Source organism: Melospiza georgiana, chromosome 4, assembly GCF_028018845.1.
Source record: "Melospiza georgiana isolate bMelGeo1 chromosome 4, bMelGeo1.pri, whole genome shotgun sequence".
NCBI classification, from domain to species: Eukaryota; Metazoa; Chordata; class Aves; order Passeriformes; family Passerellidae; genus Melospiza; species Melospiza georgiana.
In genome coordinates, this window is record NC_080433.1 from 404816 (window position 1) to 425839 (window position 21024).

At 71.5% G+C, this 21024-nt stretch overlaps 2 protein-coding genes and 1 long non-coding RNA gene across 6 annotated transcripts; all 3 read left to right on the forward strand.

Moving 5' to 3' along the window:
* Nucleotides 1-475: 475 nt before the first annotated feature.
* Nucleotides 476-12317, forward strand: IMPDH1 (inosine monophosphate dehydrogenase 1). Of its 4 annotated transcripts, none has more exons than XM_058022523.1 (16): nt 476-551; nt 1911-2006; nt 2487-2535; nt 2689-2790; nt 3515-3589; nt 5039-5245; nt 6430-6517; nt 7334-7533; nt 8417-8507; nt 9346-9441; nt 10017-10160; nt 10686-10830; nt 10914-11057; nt 11140-11223; nt 12012-12028; nt 12178-12317. In XM_058022523.1, exons 1-16 carry the CDS (start codon nt 532-534, stop codon nt 12276-12278), a joined length of 1659 nt encoding a protein of 552 aa, XP_057878506.1. In that variant the 5' UTR covers nt 476-531; the 3' UTR covers nt 12279-12317. The 4 variants fall into 4 exon arrangements, with proteins under 4 accessions (XP_057878506.1, XP_057878503.1, XP_057878504.1 ...); XM_058022520.1 differs by having other exon boundaries at nt 501-551; nt 12169-12317; XM_058022521.1 differs by lacking the exons at nt 476-551; nt 1911-2006; nt 2487-2535; nt 2689-2790 and adding an exon at nt 2972-3005 and having other exon boundaries at nt 12169-12317.
* Nucleotides 12318-12505: 188 nt separating this feature from the next.
* On the forward strand, nt 12506-13367 carry LOC131082940 (uncharacterized). Its single transcript, XR_009114394.1, has 2 exons — nt 12506-13020; nt 13100-13367. It is a non-coding gene; the product is annotated as an uncharacterized LOC131082940 (long non-coding RNA).
* A 3148-nt stretch (nt 13368-16515) lies between these two features.
* Nucleotides 16516-19747, forward strand: PRRT4 (proline rich transmembrane protein 4). Its single transcript, XM_058022219.1, has 6 exons — nt 16516-16692; nt 16799-17063; nt 17151-17243; nt 18060-18687; nt 18885-19552; nt 19653-19747. Exons 1-6 carry the CDS (start codon nt 16516-16518, stop codon nt 19745-19747), a joined length of 1926 nt encoding a protein of 641 aa, XP_057878202.1.
* Nucleotides 19748-21024: the final 1277 nt, after the last annotated feature.

Genomic DNA, 21024 nt, shown 5'->3' on the forward strand with positions numbered 1-21024 from the left:
ATCACAGGTGCGCACAGGGCTCCCAGGTGCGGCTGCTTTGCCGCCCCATCCCTCGAGTCTCGTTACGGGCGCACGGGCTGTCCCCAGAGTCACCCGGGGCAGAGCAGTGTCCCCCCAAAGGGGCGGCGCCCCGAAATCAGGGGGGCACCCCAAACACGGTAGGCGCCCTAAACAGAGGATTGCCCCCCAAGAAAGGCAGTGTGCCCAAAAGAGAGGGTACCCGAAACAGAGAGGCGCACCCCAAAAAGGGGAGGACGCCCGAATGCGAGAGGCGCGCCCGTACCGGAGGCATGACCCCCCCCAAAACGGGAGCCCCCAAAGTGAAGGGTTTCCCCCCAAAGCGGGCTGTACCCACAGAGGAGGGCGCTCAGCGCCGCCCCCAGGGCTGCCCCGACCCCCGGAGCGGGGGTGCTCCGGTCCCGGGGCTCGCGGTGTCCCCGCCGCTCGGGGGGCGGGGCCCGGCGGGGCGGGGCCGAGGGCGTGGTCGCGGGGCGTGGTGCCGAGGCCCCGCCCCCGGTGGCGCTCAGCGCCATGGGCGAGGGGGAGCCCAGGTACGGGGGTTACTGGGGGGCACTGGGGGCGCTGGGAGCCGCCGGGGCGCGCCGGGGGCACACCGGGGGCACACCGGGGGCACCCCGGGACCGGGGCGGGGCACCGGGGGCACCGGGGGCACCGGGGGAGGGCAGGGCAGGGCTGTACGGGGGCACTGGGAGGGACTGGGGCGCTCCTGGGGCGGGAGGGAGCGAGGCGAGGGGACGCTGCGGGGGCTACTGGGGGCTGCTGGGGGGTGTGGGGCACCGTGGGGGGGTGGGAGCTGGGGGTACCGGGGGGTACCGGGGGTACCGGGGGTACCGGGGGTACCGGGGCATGCGGGAGGGGCCGCTGTGAGCGCTGGGGGATGGGGGGTCCCCGGGCTGCGGGAGAGGTTACTGGGAGCGCTGGGGGGTCCCTGGTGTCCGGCGGGGGTCCCTGGGAGCGCTGGGGGGGTTACTGGGAGAGCTGGGGGTTACTGGGAGCGCTGGGGGGGGTTACTGGGAGCGCTGGGGGTCACTGGGAGCGCTGGGGGGGTCACTGGGAGCGCTGGGGGTTACTGGGAGTGCTGGGGGGGTTACTGGGAGCGCTGGGGGTTACTGGGAGCGCTGGGGGGGGTTACTGGGAGCGCTGGGGCCGCTCCCGGCGCGCTGGGAGCGCTGGGCAGGCTGGGAGGGGGGGGGGGGCTGCGGCGGCCACTCACGGCCCTGGCCACGCCTCCGACCACACCCCGGCCACGCCCCCGACCACGCCCTGCGCCGGGGCCGCTGCGGGAGCGCAACGCGCGGGATTGGCACGGGATCGGGACAGCCCCACGGGGACCCCCACGGGATCGGGACAGCCCCACGGGGACCCCCAAGACCCAGCAGGACCCTCCCGAGGACCCCCACGGGACCCCTCCCCCGGGACGCCCCTCGAAAGAGTGACCCCTCCGTGACCCCCTCAGGAACCCCCCATGAACCCGCCGTGATCCCCCCGAGACCGGGACGCCCCTCAGCCCGGCCCGGTGCGGGTGGGGGTCCCGTTCCTGATTTGGGGGGTCCGGGTGGGGATCCCGGTGCAGTTCGGGGGTCCCGGCCCCAGGTGGGGACGCTCGTGGTGCGGGTGGGGGTCCCAGTCGTGGTGGGGGTCCCGGTGTGAGGGGGGGACCCGGGGGGAGTCGCAGTCCTGGGGAGGGGGCAATCTGTCCCGGTCCCGGGAGGCTCCTGGGCGGGGGTCCCGGGGAGACCCTGGGGCTGGTCCCGGTGTGCGGGTGCCGTTCCCGGTGTGTGGGTCCCGGTCCCGGTGTGCGGGTGCCGGTGTGCGGGTGCCGGTGCCGGTGCCGTTCCCGGTGTGCGGGTGCCGGTGCCGGTGCCGGTGCCAGCCTCGCCCGCCCGCAGCATGGCGCAGCAGCTGATCAGCGGTGCCGGTTACGTGCCCCAGGACGGGCTCACGGCCCAGCAGCTCTTCGCCTGCGCTGATGGCCTCACCTACAAGTGCGGGTGACCCCCACCCCAGCACCCCCTGAAACCCCCTGGGCACCGCCCGACCCTCACGGGCGCCTGCAGACCCCCCGGGCGCGCCCCAGCACCCCCAGAGACCCCAGGGAAACCCCAACTCCCCCCTTGGCAGCCCCAGGGAATCCCCACAAAGATCCCCCAGGAACCCCCCAGGAAACCCCTGACCCCCCCCTGCACCCCCACTGCCAACCCCCTGGGAACCCCAAAACCCCTCCAGACCCCCCAGGAACCCCAGAAACTCCTCCAGACCCCCCAGGAACCCCAGAAACTCCTCCAGACCCCCCCAGGAACCCCTCCAGACCCCCCCCAGGAACCCCAGAAACCCCCTGACCCCCCCCAACTCGCACATCCCCCCTCCCTCGGTGCCTCCCCACACCTCGAGTGCCCCCCCCCCCCGGTGGGCTTGGGTCAATTTGGGGGGGCCAGGGGGGTCCCAGCCCTGTGTCCCCCCCACAGTGACTTCCTCATCCTCCCCGGCTACATCGACTTCACAGCCGACGAGGTGGTGAGTGACCCCCAGGATCCCCCCAAGCTCCCCCTGGGACCCCCCCCGTGCTTTTGGGGGTGCTGGGAGGGCAGGGGGGAGGGCGGAGTCGGGGTCCCCCATTCTCCGGGGGGGGGGGGGTGTCAGGATTTTAGGGGTGCTCCCCTCCCCCAGGACCTGACCTCGGCGCTGACCAGAACCATCACCCTGAAAACACCGCTGGTGTCATCGCCCATGGACACGGTCACCGAGGGGGACATGGCCATCGCCATGGCTGTGAGTGGGGGGACATTGGGGGGACAGGGGGGACACTATGGGGACACGGTCACCGAGGGGGACATGGCCATCGCCATGGCTGTGAGTGGGGGGGACATTGGGGGGACAGGGGGGACATGGCCATCGCCATGGCTGTGACTGGGGGGACATTGGGGGGACAAGGGGGACACTATGGGGACACGGTCACCGAGGGGGACATGGCCATCGCCATGGCTGTGAGCGGGGGGGACATTAGGGGGACAGGGGGGGGACAGGAGGGACATGGCCATTGCCATAGTTGTGAGTGAGGGGGACAGGGGGGACACTATGGGGACACGGTCACCGAGGGGGACGTGGCCATCGCCATGGCTGTGAGCAGGGGGGACATTGGGGGGACAGGGAGGACACGGTCACCGAGGGGGACGTGGCCATCACCATGGCTGTGAGCAGGGGGGACACTGAGGGGACATTGGGGGGACGTGGCCATCGCCATGGCTGTGAGCGGGCGGGACGCTGGGGGGACACAGTCACCAAAGGGGACACGGCTGTCCCCATGGGTGGTGGAGGCGTCTTGGGGACATCCAGGGGTTGTGGGGGGTCTGGGGGAGCTCTGTCACACTTGAGGGGCACCGGGAAGGGGGACACGGTCCCCAGGGGGTTTGAGGGCACATGGGGGACACGGCTGCAGGGGGTGCCCATGAACCCACGCCCCGTGTGCCCCCCGTGTGCCCCCCGTGCCCCCCAGCTGAACGGCGGCATCGGCATCATCCACCACAACTGCACCCCCGAGTTCCAGGCCAGCGAGGTGCGCAAGGTCAAGGTGAGCTGGGGACCCCGTGGTGGCCCTGGTGTCACCTGGGACGGGCTGGCACCTGCAGGGCTGGGCTGGCACCTGTTGGGATGGGCTGGCACCTGCAGGGCTGGTGGCCATCAGCACCCACGGTGGGAGTGCCCTCCCTGTGCCCTGGCCTTGTGCCCTGTGTCCCTGAGCCACCTGTGGCCCTGGTGACACTGTCCCTTGTCCCTGAGCCCCCCAGTGACACTGTCCCTTGTCCCCATGCCCCTGGTGATGCTGTGCCATGTCCTTGTGCCCCCAGTGACACTGTCCCACGTCCCTGAACCTCCACATGTGGCACTGTCCATATCCCCATGCCCCCGTGTGACACTGTCCTGTGTTCCCGTGCCCCCAGTGATGCTATCCCACGTCCCTGAGCCCCCCAGGCGACACAGTCCCATGTCCCTGAGCTCTCTGGGTGACTCTGTCCCGTGTCCCCATGCCCCTGGTGATGCTGTCCCATTGTCCCTGAGCCCCCTGGGTGACGGCCTCTTGTCGTAGTGCCCCCCGGTGACACTGTTCCTGTCCCCGAGCCCCCGTGTGACGCCGTCCCTGTCCCTGAGCCCCCCAGTGACACAGTCCCGTGTCCCTGAGCCCCCTGGTGACACTGTCCCTGTCCCTGAGCCCCCGTGTGACACAGTCCCTGTCCCCGAGCCCCCGTGTGACACAGTCCCTGTCCCCGAACCCCCCGTGTGACACTGTCCCTGTCCCCGAGCCCCCGCGTGACACCGTCCCTGTCCCCGATCCCCGTGTGACACTGTCCCTGTCCCCGAACCCCCCGTGTGACACTGTCCCTGTCCCCGAGCCCCCGCGTGACACAGTCCCTGTCCCCGAACCCCCCGGTGACGCCGTCCCTGTCCCTGAGCCCCCCAGTGACACTGTCCCTGTCCCTGAGCCCCCCAGTGACACAGTCCCTGTCCCCGAACCCCCCGGTGACGCCGTCCCTGTCCCTGAGCCCCCCAGTGACACTGTCCCTGTCCCTGAGCCCCCCAGTGACACAGTCCCTGTCCCCGAACCCCCCGGTGACGCCGTCCCTGTCCCTGAGCCCCCCAGTGACACAGTCCCTGTCCCCGAACCCCCCGGTGACGCCGTCCCTGTCCCTGAGCCCCCCAGTGACACTGTCCCTGTCCCCGAGCCCCCGTGTGACACTGTCCCTGTCCCCGAGCCCCCCGGTGACACTGTCCCTGTCCCCGAGCCCCCGTGTGACACCGTCCCTGTCCCCGAGCCCCGTGTGACACAGTCCCTGTCCCCGAACCCCCCGGTGACGCCGTCCCTGTCCCTGAGCCCCCCAGTGACACTGTCCCTGTCCCTGAGCCCCCCAGTGACACAGTCCCTGTCCCCGAACCCCCCGGTGACACTGTCCCTGTCCCTGAGCCCCCCGGTGACACCGTCCCTGTCCCCGATCCCCGTGTGACGCCGTCCCCGTGCCCGCAGCGGTTCGAGCAGGGTTTCATCCTGGAGCCGCTGGTGATGAGCCCGGCGCACACCGTGGGGGACGTGTGGGACGCCAAGGCGCGCCTCGGCTTCTCGGGGGTGCCCGTCACCCACTCGGGGCGCCTGGGGGGGCGGCTCGAGGGCATCGTCACCTCCCGCGACATCGACTTCCTGCGCGAGGGGGACAGGGCCACGCCCCTGGCACAGGTGGGCACGGGACAGCGGGACAGGGTGGGGTGGGGTGGGGTGGGATGGGATGGGGTGGGATGGATGGGATGGGATGGGATGGGATGGGATGGGATGGGATGGGATGGGATGGGATGGGATGGGATGGGATGGGATGGGATGGGATGGGATGGGATGGGGTGGGATGGGATGGGATGGGTGTGGGGCAGGGATGGGTGGGTTGGGGAATGTGCAATATGGGGCAGGATGGGATGGGATGTGGGGCAGGGATGCAGGATGTGCAGTGTGGGGTGGGATGGGATGTGGGGCAGGGATGTGGAGCAGGATGGGATGCAGGGCAGGGATGAAGGGATGGATGTGGGGCAGGGTTGGAGGATGTGCACTGTGGGGCAGGGATGGGATGTGGGGCAGGGATGAAGGGATGGATGTGGGGCAGGGTTGGAAGATGTGCACTGTGGGGCAGGGATGGGATGTGGGGCAGGGATGTGGGGCAGGATGGGATGCAGGGCAGGGATGAAGGGATGGATGTGGGGCAGGGATGGATGTGGGGCAGGGTTGGAGGATCGAGTAACGTGGGGCAGGATAGGATGCAGGAGTTGGAGGATGTGGGGCAGGGATGAAGGGATGGATGTGGGGCAGGGATGGAGGATGTGCACTGTGGGGCAGGGATGGATGTGGGGCAGGGTTGGAGGATGTGCACTGTGGGGCAGGGATGGATGTGGGGCAGGGTTGGAGGATCGAGTAACGTGGGGCAGGATGGGGTGCAGGAGTCGGAGCATGGAGAGATCCACGGCAGGGCGGGGGCTGCCCGCGGTGGCCCTGGGCCCCCCAGTGCAGGTGACAGTGACGGTGACAGTGACACACAGTGCAGGTGACAGTGCCTGGGCTGGTGCCTGTGACAATGCCAGTGCATGTGACAGTGACAGACAGTGATGGTGACAGTGCTGGTGGCAGTGCAGGTGACAGTGCCAGTGCTGGTGCTGGTGCCGGTGCCAGGATGAGTGCCAGCCCTGGTGGCAGCCCTGGTGACAGTGCTGGTGACAGTGCCGGTGCCAGGATCGGTGCCAGCCCTGGTGGCAGCCCTGGTGACAGTGCCGGTGCCAGGATCGGTGCCAGCCCTGGTGACAGTGACAGTGGCAGTGCCAGACAGTGCTGGTGCCAGTCCCTGTGCTGATCCAGTGACACGCGGGTCCCTGTGTCCCCAGGTGATGACCAAGCGCAGGGACCTGGTGGTGGCCCCAGCCGGTGTCACCCTCAAAGAGGCCAACGAGATCCTGCAGCGCAGCAAGAAAGGTGCAGGGGGCACCTGTCACACCCCCCTGAGTCCCCTGTCCCCCCCTGAGTCCCCTGTCACCCCCTGAGTCACCTGTCACCCCACAGGGCCCCCACAGCACCTCCCAGGTGTCCCCCCCGGGAGTCACCTCCTCTCAGGGGCACCTCGGTGCCACCCTGGGCGGCCCATGGGGGACGTGCCCTGTCCCCGTTCCCCTCACATTGTCCCCCGCTGTGTCCCCAGGGCTGCTGACAGTGACCAGCACTGGTGAGCTGGTGGCTGTCACCGCCCCATCCTTCAGGTCCCCTCCTTGTCACTGGGGTCAGCTCCGTGCCCCTGTTCCTGTTTGTGGGGTCACCTCCATGTCCCCATTGCTGTCCTTGGGGTCACCTGTGTCCTTGTTCCTGTCCCTGGCGTCAGCTCCATGTCCCCGTGTCCCTGCAGCCCCCCCAGTGCCCTCCAGCCCCTGGTGACCCCACTTTCCCCCCTGTGTCCCCAGTGACGAGCTGGTGGCCACCACGGCTCCGCTCTTGGGGTCCCACCTGCACCTCCTGTCCCTGCACTGTCCCCTCGCTGTCCCCGCTCGGTGTGACTGTCCCCACGCTGTCCCCATGCTGTCCCCGCGCTGTCCCCGCTCGGTGTGACTGTCCCCGCGCTGTCCCCACGCTGTCCCCATGCTGTCCCCACGCTGTCCCCACGCTGTCCCCATGCTGTCCCCGCGCTGTCCCCGCTCGGTGTGACTGTCCCCACGCTGTCCCCATGCTGTCCCCATGCTGTCCCCGCGCTGTCCCCGCTCGGTGTGACTGTCCCCGCGCTGTCCCCTCGCTGTCCCCCAGGGAAGCTGCCGATCGTCAACAGCCGTGACGAGCTGGTGGCGCTGATGGCGCGCACGGACCTCAAGAAGAACCGCGAGCACCCGGCGGCCTCCAAGGACGGGCGGAAGCAGCTGCGGGTCGGGGCGGCCATCGGCACCCGCGACGACGACAAGTACCGGCTGGACCTGCTCGTGCAGGCGGGCGCCGACCTCGTGGTGCTGGTGCGGGACCCCCGGACCGGGCACCCCAAAACCGGGGCACCCCAAAACCCGCGGGCACCCCAAAACCGGGGTACCCCAAAACCCGGGAACACCCCCAAAACGCGGGCACCCCAAAACGGGGGCACCCCCGAGCCGGGCACCCCAAAACCCGCGGGCACCCCAAAACCCGCGGGCACCTCAAAAACGGGACACCCCCGAACCGGGACACCCAAAAACCCGGGGCACCCCGAACCGCGGGCACCCCCGGACCGGGCACCCCAAAACCCGCGGGCACCCCAAAACCCGCGGGCACCCCAAAACTCGGCGCTCTGGGCACGGGGGTTGAGGGGAGGAAGGGCACGGGGCTTGGGTGCCGGTGGGTGTGGAGGGGTCCCCAGAAATGGGGGGGTGAGGGCACCCCAAAAATGTGAGACCCCAAAACGGAGGCATGAAAAAGGGGGGACACGGAAATGGGGGAACATCCCGAAAACGGGGGGATGAGGATGGAGGAGTGGGGGGGGATGGAGCTGCTGGTGTGAGGGGATGGTGACCTCAGGGGACCCCGAAAATGGGGCACCCCAGAAACGGGGATCCCCAGAAATGGAGGAGCCCAAAAACGGGGAGGGATAGAAGGGAGGGGAAGGAGATGGGGGTGGAGCCGCTGGTGCAGGGGGGGACCCTAAAAATAGGAGGGTGGGGGCACCCCAAAAGCCGTGGGACCCCAAAAGGGAGGGGATGGGGTCTGGGGATGGGGACGGGGTCTGGGGATAGGGATGGAGCTGCTTGTGCCCCAAAAAAGGAGGGGGCTGGGGGGTACCCCTGCTCATTGAACCCCAACTCTCTGCTCCCCCTGTGGCACCCCAAAACCTGCCCTGCACCCCAAAACTGCCCCCCAACCCCGCAGGACTCGTCGCAGGGGAACTCGCGGTACCAGCTGAGCATGATCCGATACATCAAGGCCAAGTACCCCGAGCTGCAGGTGGTGGGGGGCAACGGTGAGACCCCAAATGGGGCTGGGGGGCATGGGAACGGTGAGACCCCAAATGGGGCAGGGGGGCACAGGAATGGTGAGACCCCAAATGGGGTGGGGGGGCAATGGTGAGACCCCAAATGGGGCAGGGGTCACAGGAACGGTGAGACCCCAAATGGGGCAGGGGGGCACGGGAATGGTGAGACCCCAAATGGGGCAGTGGGGCACGGGAACGGTGAGACCCCAAATGGGGCAGGGGGGCAATGGTGAGACCCCAAATGGGGCTGGGGGGCACGGGAACGGTGAGACCCCAAATGGGGCAGGGGGGCACGGGAATGGTGAGACCCCAAATGGGGCAGGGGGGCAATGGTGAGACCCCAAATGGGGCGGGGGGGGCAATGGTGAGACCCCAAATGGGGCAGGGGGGCATGAGAACAGCCTGGGCTGCAGCCGGGGGGACACTGAGGAGTCGGGGTGACCCCAAAAGAGAGAGGGGGAAATGGGGGCGGGAATTGGGGTGTCCCTGCAGTGGTGAGGTGGGATTTGGGTGACATTTTGGGGGGTTATTTTTGAGGTGCCCCCATCGTAGTGGGGCAGGATTCAGAGAGGGTGGGGATGGATTTGGGGTGTCACTTTCGGGCTGCTGTTTTGGGGTACCGTGTTTGGGGGGCAGTGCTGAGGTGGGATACAGGGTGCTCTGGGCAGGGTTTGGGCGCTGTTTTGGGGCACCATTTTTGGGGTGCCCTGGGCAGTGTCGGGGTGCCATTCTGGGGTGCCCTGGGCAGGGTTGGTGTGCCATTCTGGGGTGCCCTGGGCAGTGCCGGGGAGCCGTTTTGGGGTGCCATTCTGGGGTGTCCCCGCAGTGGTGACCGCGGCCCAGGCCAAGAACCTGATCGACGCTGGGGTGGACGCGCTGCGGGTGGGGATGGGCAGCGGCTCCATCTGCATCACCCAGGAAGGTGGGTGACCCCTGAGCCACCCTGGCACCGCTGGACGCCCTGCAGTGTCCCCATGGTGCCCTTCGGGGTGGCCCTGTACCCGCTGTCCCCCGTCCCTGTGACAGTGTCCCTGATCCCCTGTCCCTGTTATGTCCCTGTCCCCACGGCAGTGCTGGTCTGTGGCCATGCCCACGTCCCTCACAGTGTCCCTGACATGTCCCTGTCCCCATGGCGGCTGTGGCCTGGGCATGGCCACACTGTGTCCCTCACAGTGTCCCTGTCCCTGTCCCCATGGCGATGTGGCCATGTCCAGGCCATTTCCATGTCCCTTACAGTGTCCCTGACATGTCCCTGTTTGCATGGCACTGTGGCTGTGCCCAGGCCGTGCCCATGTCCCTCACAGTGTCCCTGACATGTCCCTGTCCCTGTCCCCGGCAGTGCTGGCGTGTGGCCATGCCCAGGCCGTGCCCAGGCCGTGCCCATGTCCCTCACAGTGTCCCTGACATGTCCCTGTCCCTGGCATTGCTGGCATGTGGCTGTGCCCAAGCCGTGCCCGTGTCCCTCACAGTGTCCCTGACATGTCCCTGTCCCTGCAGTGCTGGCGTGTGGCCGCGCCCAGGCCACAGCCGTGTACCGCGTGGCCGAGTACGCGCGGCGCTTCGGTGTCCCCGTCATCGCCGATGGTGGCATCCGCAGCCCCGGGCACGCCGTGAAGGCGCTGGCACTGGGCGCCTCCACCGGTGAGCAGGGGGCACGGTGGGGGGCACGGGGGGCACCCACAGGGGTCTGGCGGCCGCCCACGAGGGGATCCTGCACTCCAGCCCTGCAGCCCCCAGCCCATCCTGGGGGGTCTCACAGCCCCCAGCCCATCCTGGGGGGGGTTTCACAGCCCCCATCCCATTCTGGTGCCCGTGAGGGGATCCCCCATTCCAGCCCATCCTTGGGGGGTTTCACAGCCCCCATCCCATTCTGGTGCCCGTGAGGGGATCCCCCATTCCAGCCCATCCTTGGGGGGTTTCACAGCCCCCATCCCATTCTGGTGCCCGTGAGGGGATCCCCCATTCCAGCCCATCCTTGGGGGGTTTCACAGCCCCCATCCCATCCTGGTGCCCGTGAGGGGATCCCCCATTCCAGCCCATCCTGGGGGTCTCACAGCCCCCATCCCATTCTGGTGCCCGTGAGGGGATCCCCCATTCCAGCTCAGCCTGGGGGTGTCTCAGCCCCCCGCCCCACCGGGGGGGTCCCTGACGGGGTGTCCCCCCCAGTGATGATGGGGTCGCTGCTGGCGGCCACCACGGAGGCTCCGGGCGAGTTCTTCTACTCGGAGGGCGTGCGGCTGAAGCAGTACCGGGGCATGGGCTCGCTGGACGCCATGGAGCAGGGCCCGGGCAGCCAGAAACGCTACTTCAGGTACCGGGGGGTCCCGGGGGGTCCTGGGGCGGGGACGGAGCCCACCCGGGCGCCCCCCAGCCCTGTGCGTGCCCACCCCGCAGCGAGGGGGACGCGGTGAAGGTGGCGCAGGGCGTGTCGGGCTCCGTGCAGGACAAGGGCTCCATCCACAAGTTCGTGCCGTACCTGCTGGCCGGGCTGCAGCACGGCTGCCAGGACCTGGGTGCCCGCAGCCTCTCGGCGCTCCGGTCAGTGCGGGATGGGGGCTTTGGGGGGCTTGGGGAGGGGTCCCGGCCCCACACCGACCCCCCGTGCCCCCCGTGCCCCCAGGTCCATGATGTTCGCGGGGGAGCTCAAGTTCGAGCGCAGGACGGTGGCGGCGCAGGTCGAGGGGGGCGTGCACGGGCTGCACTCGTGAGTGGGGACGGGGCTGGGGGCGTTTGGGGGGGCTTTGAGGGGCTTGGGGGCCTGGGGAGGGTTTGGGGCGGCTGGAGGGGTTTGGGAGAGCTGGGGGATTCGGGGCACATTTTGGGTGGTTGAGCATGGTTGGAGGAGCCTTGAGGGGCTGAGGGGCCTTGGGCTACTGGGGGGGATTTGGGGGGACTTTGGAGAGGTTTTGGGGGCTGGAGGGGTTTGGGAGAGCTGGGGGATTCGGGGCAGATTTTAGGTTAAGCGTGGTTGGAGGAGGTTTTGGGGGACTGGGGGCTTGGGGGGCTTTGCAGGGGCTGAGGGGCTTTGGAGAGGTTTGGTGGGCTGGAGGGGTTTGGGAGAGCTGGGGGATTTGGGGCACATTTTGGGTGGTTGAGCCTGGTTGGAGGAGCCTTGAGGGGCTGAGGGGCCTTGGGGTACTGGGGGGGATTTGGGGGGACTTTGGAGAGGTTTTGGGGGCTGGAGGGGTTTGGGAGAGCTGGGGATTTGGGGCAGATTTTGGGTAGCAGAGAGTGGTTGGAGGGGGCTTGGGGGACTGGGGGTTTGGAGGAGGTTTTGGGGGCTTTGGGGGCTGTGAGGGGTTCAGGAGATGGGGGGATCTTGGGGGGGCTTTGGGGGGCTCTGGGGGGCTGAGGAAGGCAGCACTTGAGATCCCACCTGTAGGGCCCCAGTGCCAGCTCTGGGGCAGCCCCAGTTCCCCCCGTGTCGGGGATGGGGCTGTTTGGGGTGTGGGGGTCCCTGTGCCCCCCTGACCTTCCCTTCCCTCCCTGCAGCTTCACGGTTCTGCCCTGTGAGTACCGGCTGCCCCCGGCATGGGGGTCCCCTTTGCCCCCCCTTGTCCCCTCCCTGGGGGCTGGGGAGGGGGCGCCCCCGGTGTCCCAGCCAGGATCTGGGTTTGGGGGTTCCCTTCCCCCTGTGACTCCCCCCTTGTCCCCCCAGTGCCCAGAGGAGGCTGCCCTGAGGAGGGGTCCCCCCGGGCCGGCGCCCCCCGCCCGGAGCCTGCGGGGACCCCTCCGGCCCCCCGACACCGGCGCTGCTGAATGGGGCACCCCACAGTGGGGCACCCCCAATGGAGCACCCGCAATGGGGCACCCCACAGTGGGGCACCCCCGATGGAGCACCCGCAATGGGGGCACCCCGCAATGGTCACCCCACAGTGGGGCACCCCCAATGGGGCACCCCCAATGGAGCACCCGCAATGGGGCGCCCCGCAATGGGGCACCCCCAATGGGGCACCCGCAATGGGGCACCTCGCAGTGGGGCACCCCACAGTGGGGCACCCCCGATAGAGCACCCGCAATGGGGCGCCCCGCCATGGGGCACCCCCAAACCCCCGAGCACAGGGGCTGCGGGGACCCCGGAGCCCCAAATCCCCCCGGGGCACTCAGGGGAGGGGGATCCCCAGGGCCCTCAGAAATGGGGGTGCGGGGACCCCCCAAATGTCCCGGGGCACCACGAGGCTGCGGGGACCTCCCCGGCCCCCCAAAGAGGGGATGCAGGGACCCACAGCCCCCCAATAGTGTGGGGACCCCCAAACCCCCCCGGCACTGAGGAGCTTGTGGGGCTGTGTCCCCCTGTGCCCCAAGTGGGGATGGGGGTACCCCAGCACTGCAGGGACCCCACAGTGTCCCGGGGGACCCCAAATTGTCCCGGGGGACCCCACAGTGTCACAGAGACCCCAGAGTGTCCCCAGGGACCCCACAATGTCACACGGGACCCACAATGTCACACGGGACCCACAGTGTCACAGGGGACCCACAGTGTCACAGGGGACCCCACAGTGTCACAGGGGGACCCCACAGTGTCACACGGGACCCACAGTGTCCCGGGGGATCCCACAATGTCCCGGGGGACCCCACAGTGTCACAGGGACCCCAAAGTGTCCCCAGGGACCCCAGAGTGTCACAGGGATCACACAGTGTCACATGGGACCCCACAGTGTCACAGGGACCCCAAAGTGTCCCCAGGGACCCCAGAGTGTCACATGGGACCCCACAGTGTCCTGGGGACCCCAGATTGTCCCCAGGGACCCCACAGTGTCACAGGGACCCCACGGGCCTGTGGCCTCCCGGTCTGGGGGACCCCGGACTCGCTGTGTCCAGGGGTGAATAAAGTCTTGGAGCATCGGAGCCTGGCTTGTCCCTGTCCTGTCCCTGTCCCTGTCCCTGTCCCTGCCCCGGGCCGGCCCCGGCCCTGTCCCTGGTGCTGTCCCTGTCCCTGGAGCGGGCCCGTCCCCGTCCTTGGCCCTGTCCATGGTCCTGTCCCCCGGCTGGCCCCTGGCGTGTCGCTGTCCCTGCGGGTGCCACGGGCACCGGGGGGCACACGTGGCACCAGGAGGGCGCGTGCTGTGACACAGGGTGGTGGCACACACATGGCACGGGTGGCACACACATGGCACGGGTGGCACACGCTGTGACACAGGGTAACACACATGGCACGGGTGGCACACGCTGTGATACAGGGTAACACATAGCACGGGTGGCACACACATGGCACGGGTGGCACACACATGGCACGGGTGGCACACACATGGCTCGGGTGGCACACGCTGTCACACAGGGTAACACACATGGCACGGGTGGCACACGCTGTCACACAGGGTGGTGGTACACACATGGCACGGGTGGCACACGCTGTGATACAGGGTAACACATGGCACGGGTGGCACACGCTGTCACACGTGTCACGGGTGGCAAAGGTCGGGACACACCTGGGACCCCCCACAGGTGGCGCCACCCGAATAGGGGCCCCCAAATGTGGCACCTTCTCAGAAGTGAGACCCCCGGCCCCCCCCAAGTGTGGGACATCCCCCCCAATCTGGGACAAACCCCAAACACCGGATATTCCCCTCGACAAGCGTGGGACCCCCTCCCTACGGGGGGGCACCCCAAATGGGGGAGGACCCCCCAGAATTGGGATCCCCTTCAAATGCGGGACCCCCAGGTGTGGGATCGCTTCAAAATGTGAGACCCCCCCCAAATCTGTGAACCCCACCGTGACTCCCCCTGCAGTGTGGCCCCCGCCCCAGGAGGGGACCCCTCCATCCTGCCCACCCCCCCGGCTGCGGGACCCCCGGCCGCCCCCCCCGCTCCAGCCGGGTCCCGCAGCCGGGGGGGGCTGGGCTGGGGCGGGGGAGCCCGGGGGGCGCGGGGGGTGGGAGGAGGAGGAGGAGGAGGAGGAGTGGGGGGGGGCTCGGCCCGCCCCTCCCGCCGCTGCCGCCGCCGGGGCCGGGCCGGGGCTGGAGCCGCCGCCGAGGCCGGTGGGTGCGGGGGGTTCGGGGGTGCGGGGGGTTCGGGGGTGCGGGGTTTGGGGGTGCGGGGTTTGGGGTGCGGGGGGGCCCGCGGCGCGCTGCCGAGCGGGGCTGGGGGTGCGGTGGGGGGAGCTCGGGGGGGGGGGGCGTGCGGGTTTGGGGGGCGGGGCGTGCCCGGGTTGGGGTCCCCAGCGGGGGGGGGGCGCGGATCGGGGGGTGCCGGCTGCCGGGGGGGGGGGGGTGAGCCGGGTTTGGGGGTGCGGGGGTTCGGTTCGGTTCGGTTCGGTTCGGGGGGCACGGGCGTGCGGGGGCGCCGCGGGGGTGCGGGGGCGCCGAGCGGGGTTCGGGGGGCCCGGGGGGGTTCGGGGGGTTCGGGGGGTGCCCCCCCCGAGTGGTGCCGAGCCCCGCGCCCCCCCCGCGCCGCCCCCGCGCGCGCTGTCCCACGCACACGCGCTGGCACGCGCCGTCACGCGCGCGCACACGTGCCCGCACGCACCCACGCGCGGGAAATGGGGGGGGGCACGGCCGGGGGGGCTCCGGGGTGGGGGGTGCGGGGGGGACGCGTGGGAGCGTGGGGAGGGGGGCGGCACAGGTGGGGGCGGCACAGGTGGGGGGGGCACAGGTGGGGGGTGCAGGAGGTGCCCACCCGGGCCGTGCCCGTGCCCTCCCCGGCAATGTCCCTGTCACACGCGTGGGCACGGCGGGAGGGGGCGGGGTTGTGACCCACGGGTGACACCGGCGTGGGGACGCGGCGTGGGGGTCTGGGGCTCGCGAGGGTGCGGGGGTGGCGGTCCCGGGGGTGTCCGGTGCGGGGGTGTCCCGCGTGGGGGGGGTGGCGGTCCCGGGGGTGTCCGGTGCGGGGGTGGCGGTCCCGGGGGTGTCCGGTGCGGCGATGGCGGTGCCGGGCTGTCAGTTCGGGGGCCGTGCGCGTTTCGGGGTGCCGCTCCGGGGGCGCGCTGTCCTGCCGGGGGCCGCGGCTCCCCGCGTGTCCCGCGTGTCACTTCGCATCCGTCGCGCCCGCGCCGCCGCCGCCCTGACGGGCGCGGTGCCGGCCCGCGGCGACAGCCCCTGTCACCCCGATTAGCGACCTGGCGCTGTCGGGGGGGCCTCCGGGGGAGGGCACACCTCCGCGCGCCCCCGCGTGCCCCCCGTCCCCGAGTGCCACCGCCGCCCCCGCGCCGCTCCCGCCCTTCCCTGGGGGGCTCTGTGTCCCCACGGGTGCTCCTGTCCCAAACTCGGGGTGTCCCCGCTCCCCCTCGGGCCGCTCCTGGCCTCCCCCAGCGGCTCCTGTCCCCAGGTGCCCCCGTGTCCCCCCCGGGTGCCCATGTCCCCGCTCTTGGAGCGCTCCCGTGTGTCCATCCTCGAGTGCACCTGGCCCGTCACATCGTGTCCCTGTCCCCGGGGCGCCCCTGTCCCCCCAGGTGCCGCTGTCCCCTCCTGTCCCTGTCCCCCCCAGGTGCTCCTGTCCCTCCTCAAATGCTTCCTGGCTACCGGGGGCTGCCGGGGCTCCAGGGTTTCATGGGGGGGCTCTGGGGTGCCGTGGGGGGCTCTGGGGTGTCATGGGGGGGGGGGTCTCTGGGCTGCCGGGGGGGCGTTCTGGGGTACCACGGGGGGCGTTCTGGGGTACCATGGGGGGCGTTCTGGGGTACCATGGGGGAAGCTCTGGGGTGCCATGGTGGGCTCTGGGCTGTCATGGGGGACTCTGGGGTGCCGGGGGGCCGTTCTGGGGTACCATGGGGGAAGCTCTGGGGTGCCATGGGGGGCTATAGGATGCCATGGGGGTCTCTGGGCTGCCGGGGGGGCGTTCTGGGGTACCATGGGGGAAGCTCTGGGGTACCATGGGGGAAGCTCTGGGGTGCCATGGGGGGCTATAGGATGCCATGGGGTTCTCTGTGATGCCGGGGGGGCGTTCATGGGGGAAGCTCTGGGGTGCCATGGGGGGCTCTGGGCTATCTTGGGGGTCTCTGTGATGCCGGGGGTGACACCCCGTCCCCCTGTCCCCCGTCCCCCCGCCCGCAGCCGCTGCGATGTCGCCGCTGTGCCCCGCGGGGGGGGCGGCCGCCCCCCGGCTGCTGCTGGCGCTGCTGTGCGTGGCCCGGGCCGCCGCCCCCCCGCCGCCCAGCGCGCCCCCCGGGACGCCCCCCGCCCCGCACAGCGACTCCCCGGTGCTGTCCCTCAACCTGGGCCTCAACTTCAAGATCAAGGTGCGGAGCCAGGGCGGCCCGCGCCCCCCCCGCGCCCCCCACCCCCGCGGGCGCCCCCCGGAGCCCGGGCCCGCCCCGCAGCGCCGCGCCCCCCACCCCGCCCGAGCCCGGCGAGGGCTCCGCGGGACCCCCGGAGGAGGCGCCGGCCCGGGGGGGCCCCCCCGCCCGCGGGGCCACGACCCCCGGCCCGGGGCGGCCCCGGGACAAGCAGCTGGAGCTGGACATCGCCATCGACCTGACGGCGGGGCTGGACCCCCCCCCGGGCGGCGCGGGGCCGGCCGTGCCCCCCACCAGCCTCCTGCGGGGCCCCCCCGGCCGCCCCCGGCTGCTGCCCGGCCTCTCGGAGCTGGCCGGGAGACTCAGCGCCGCCGGTGAGTGCGGGCGGCGGGACCCCCCAAAGCCGGGGAGCCCCCCGGCACCGACACCGACACCGACAGCGAGCCCTCGGTGCCCCCCAGGGTTCCTGCTCCCCACGGGGCCCCCCAGCATCGGCGCCGAGGGGGGAAACGCGACCCTGGAGATGGACGAGGCGGGGAGCGGCGCCGAGCCAGGTGGGGGCGGATTGGGGGGCGGGATTTGGGGGGCGGGACTTGGGGGGCTGGATTTGGGGGGGAGAAGGATTTGGGGGGGGGGGCCGGGAACTGGGGGGCCAGGATTTGGGGGGCTGGATTTGGGGGGCGCCGGGATGTGGGGGGCCGGGATTTGGGGAGCAGGATTTGTGGGGGCGGGATTTGGGGGAGGAGATTTGGGGGCGGGATTTGGGGGCAGGAGTTTGGGGGTGCTGGAGTTTGGGGGCCGGGATTTGGGGGGGCGGGGATTTGAGGAGGGAGAAGGATTTGGGGGGCGGGATTTGGGGGGGGCGGGATTTTGGGGGACGGGGATTTTGAGGGGCGGAGATTTGGGGGCAGGGATTTGGGGGGACTGGGATTTGGGGGACCGGGATTTGGGGACCGGGATTTGGGCAGAGCCTGGGGGGTTTTTGGAGATGGGGGGCTCTGGGAACTGGGGTAGTTCTGGGGGATGGGAGTGTCCTGCATTTAAGGGGGGGCTGGGAAACAGCGGAGCCCTGGGATTTGGGGGAGTCCTGGGTTTTGGGGGGTTCTGGGAGGCCGGGGGGTGCTGCGGTTTGGAGGGGCCGGGGGGAAATGCAGGCTCTGGGGGGGGCTGAGGAGTTCGGGGTCAATGGGGGGCATCTGGGCTTTGGGGGTCCTGGGGAAATGGGGAGATGTGGGAGTTTGGGGGTGCCTCCCTCCGGACTCGGGTGAGATGCGGGATGTGGGGGGGTACCCGGGGGGTCCTGGGAGGAGCGGGGGGGGTTCGGGATGCGAGGACCCCCACTCCCGCGCTGACCCCCGCGTCTCCCGCAGCGCCGTCCCCCGGCCGCCAGCCCTCCCGGGGGGCCGCGCCGCCGCCCGCCGCCGCCTCCGCCTGCACGCCGGGCTCCGCCTGCGGCTCGGGGGTCCCGGAGCCCGGCGGGGCCTCCCCCGCGCCCCCGTTCCCGTGGCCGCCCCACTTCGTGCCGCTGGGCGCGCCCTGGCCCGAGGCGGCGGCGCTGTGGGGCGCGGCGTGGCCCGGGCACGTCTACGGGGCGGGGGCGGCCTTCGCGCTGCTGGGGGGGCTGGGGGCGCTGCTGCTGCTCGGGGGGCGCCGCCCGGGGCTGGCGCGGCTGCTGGGGGCGCTGCTGGCGCTGGCCGCGCTCGCCCGCGCCTTCCCGCTCTTCTTCGACCCCTACGAGCTGGGGGGGCGCCTGCCGCCGCCCGCCGCCCGGGCGCTCTTCGAGCTGCCCTTCCCGTGCCTGGGCTGGGGGCTGGCGCTGGCGCCCCCCGCCGCCGGCCCGGTCCCGCTGCTGCTGGCGCTGGGGGTGCTGCACCTGGGGGGCGTCCTGGGGGCGGTGGGCGCGCTGGCGGCGCTGGGGGGGCCCCCGCTGCTGCTGCTGCTGCTGCCCCGCGCTCTGTTCGCCGCGCTGGCGGCCGCGCTGGCGCTGCGGGGGCTGCGGCGCTGCGGGGCGGGCGGGGGGCGCCACAAGCGCGGGGCGGCGGCGGCGGCGGGGGGGGGCGCGGGCGGGGGTCCCGCGGGCGCTGGGCGCGGCGGCGGCGGCGCTGAGCGCGGGGCTGCAGCTCTTCGGGGCCCTGCAGGCCCGGGGCTGGGCCGCGACCCCCGCGCCCGGGCCCTGGGCCTGGTGGGGGCTGCAGCTGGGGGCGCGCCTGGCCGAGCTGGCCATGGGGGGGGGCGCTGGCCGCGCTCGCCTTCGCCGCCCCCCCGAGCGGCCGCGCCCCCCCCGGCGGCCCCGCGGAGCCCCCCGAGGGCGGCGGCGGGCGGGCGGCGGGCGAGGAGGCGGGGGCGCCCCCCGAGTCCCCGCTGGACGCGGACGGGGACCCCACGGCCGGGTTCCGGCCCCCGTCCCCCATCGACCTGCGCCGCTCCATCGACGAGGCCCTGGGGGCGCCGGGCATGTTCCGCGCCGGGAACGGCGGCATCGGGGGCATCCGGATCGGCCTCACCGGCAACGCCGCGGGCGCCGGGAGCACCGGCAGCGCCGCCGCGGGCAGCGCCGGTAACGGGGGGAAAGCCAAGAGCAACGGGGTCGGCGTGCTCGGGAGCACCGGCAGCACCGAGATCAGCGTCATCAGCGCCGCCGGCAGCGCCCGCAGCGCCCCGAGCACCGGCAGCGCCGGGAGCACCGGCACCAGCAGCACCGCGCTGCCGGGGGGCGGCAGCACCGGGAGCACCGGCAGCACCGCCATGCCCGGGCTGGGCGCCGGGAGCGCCATCGGCACAGCCGGGGCCGCGGCAGCGGGCGGCACCGCGGGGGCGGGCACGGCCGGAACGGGTGGCACGACCGGCACGAATGGCACGAATGGCAAACCTGGCACGGCTGGCACGGCGGGCAAATCTGGCACGGCTGGAACAGCCGGCACAGGTGGCGCTGCTGACTCAGCTGGCACAGCTGGAACACCCAGCGCAGCTGGCGCGGCTGGCAAACCTGGAACAGCTGGAGCACCTGGAACAGCAGGAACAGCTGGCAAACCTGGCACAGCCGGAACACCTGGGGTAGCTGGTAAACCTGGTACAGCCAGCACAGCCGGCACACCTGGCACAGCTGCAGCAACCAGCAAACCTGGCACAGCCAGCACAGCCACCACACCTGGCACAGCTGCCAAACCTGGCACAGCCAGCGCACCCAGCGCAGCCAGCACACCTGGCACAGCCGGCAAATCTGGCACAGCTGCAGCAACCAGCAAACCTGGCACGGCCAGCAAACCTGGCACGGCCAGCACACCTGGCACAGCTGGCACAGCCGGCACACCTGGCACAGCTGGCACAGCTGCAACAACCAGCAAACCTAGTACAGCCAGCGCAGCCACCGTACCTGTCACAGCCAGCACAGCCGGCAAACCTGGCACAGCTTCAGCAACCAGCAAACCTGGCACAGCTGGCACAGCCACCACACCAGGCACAGCTGCCAAACCTGGCACAGCCAGTGCAGCCAGCACACCTGGCACAGCCGGCAAACCTGGCACAGCTGCAGCAACCAGCAAACCTGGCACAGCCACCACACCTGGCACAGCCAGCAAACCTGGTGCAGCCAGCACACCTGGCACAGCCAGCAAACCTGGCACAGCTGGCGCAGCCGGCGGGACAGAGCGTGGCACCCCCGGCACAACCAGGGACAGCAAAACCGTGCCCCCGGGACCTGGCAGCGCCGGCACCTCAGGGACGGGGACACCGGGCACCGCCAGCACCGCCGGCGGCACACCTGGAACAGCTGGAACCCCTGGCACACCTGGAACAGCTGGAACCCCTGGCACACCTGGAGCGCGGGGCCCTGCGGCGCCCGGCACCGCCGGCCCGTCAGAGCCCGGTTCCTCGGGCACAGCTGGCACAGCTGGCACAGCTGGCGCCGCCGGCACCCCGGGCACCCCCGGCAGCTGCGCCCCCCGCGGCCCCGCCGCCGCCCCCCGCCCCTCGGGGCTGTCCCGCGCCGCCTCCTGCGGGGGGGGCCCGGCCCGCGGGGCGGATCCCGGCGCGGCCCCCCCGAGCCCCGCGACCCCCGCGGCGCCGCCCCCGCCCCCGCTGCGGCCCTCGCAGAGCTGGGCCGAGGGGAGCCCCCGGGCCGCGCCCCCCGAGACCCCCGCGGGCGGCGGCGGCCCCAGCCCCGGCAGCGACACCATTGACTTGTAGGGAGCGGCGGGGAGAGCCCGGCCGGAGCCCCCGAGCCCCCCGGGACCCCCGAACGAGGGGGGCGACCTCGGGACCCCCAAACTCCTGAGCCCCCCCCAAGTGCTGGTGACAATCTGGGGACTCCCCAGGCCCCTGAGACCCTCCCCCCAA

Coding starts and splice junctions, on each gene's coding strand:
- PRRT4 (XM_058022219.1), top strand. CDS start 16,516: ATGTCGCCGCTGTGCCCCGCGGGGGGGGCGGCCGCCCCCCGGCTGCTG. Junction 17,244..18,059: donor GGGGAGCGGCGCCGAGCCAG/GTGGGGGCGGAT, acceptor CGTCTCCCGCAG/CGCCGTCCCCCGGCCGCCAG. Junction 18,688..18,884: donor CTGGCGCTGCGGGGGCTGCG/GCGCTGCGGGGC, acceptor TGGGGGCTGCAG/CTGGGGGCGCGCCTGGCCGA.
- IMPDH1 (XM_058022520.1), top strand. CDS start 532: ATGGGCGAGGGGGAGCCCAG. Junction 9,442..10,016: donor CATCTGCATCACCCAGGAAG/GTGGGTGACCCC, acceptor CTGTCCCTGCAG/TGCTGGCGTGTGGCCGCGCC. Junction 10,161..10,685: donor GGCACTGGGCGCCTCCACCG/GTGAGCAGGGGG, acceptor TGTCCCCCCCAG/TGATGATGGGGTCGCTGCTG.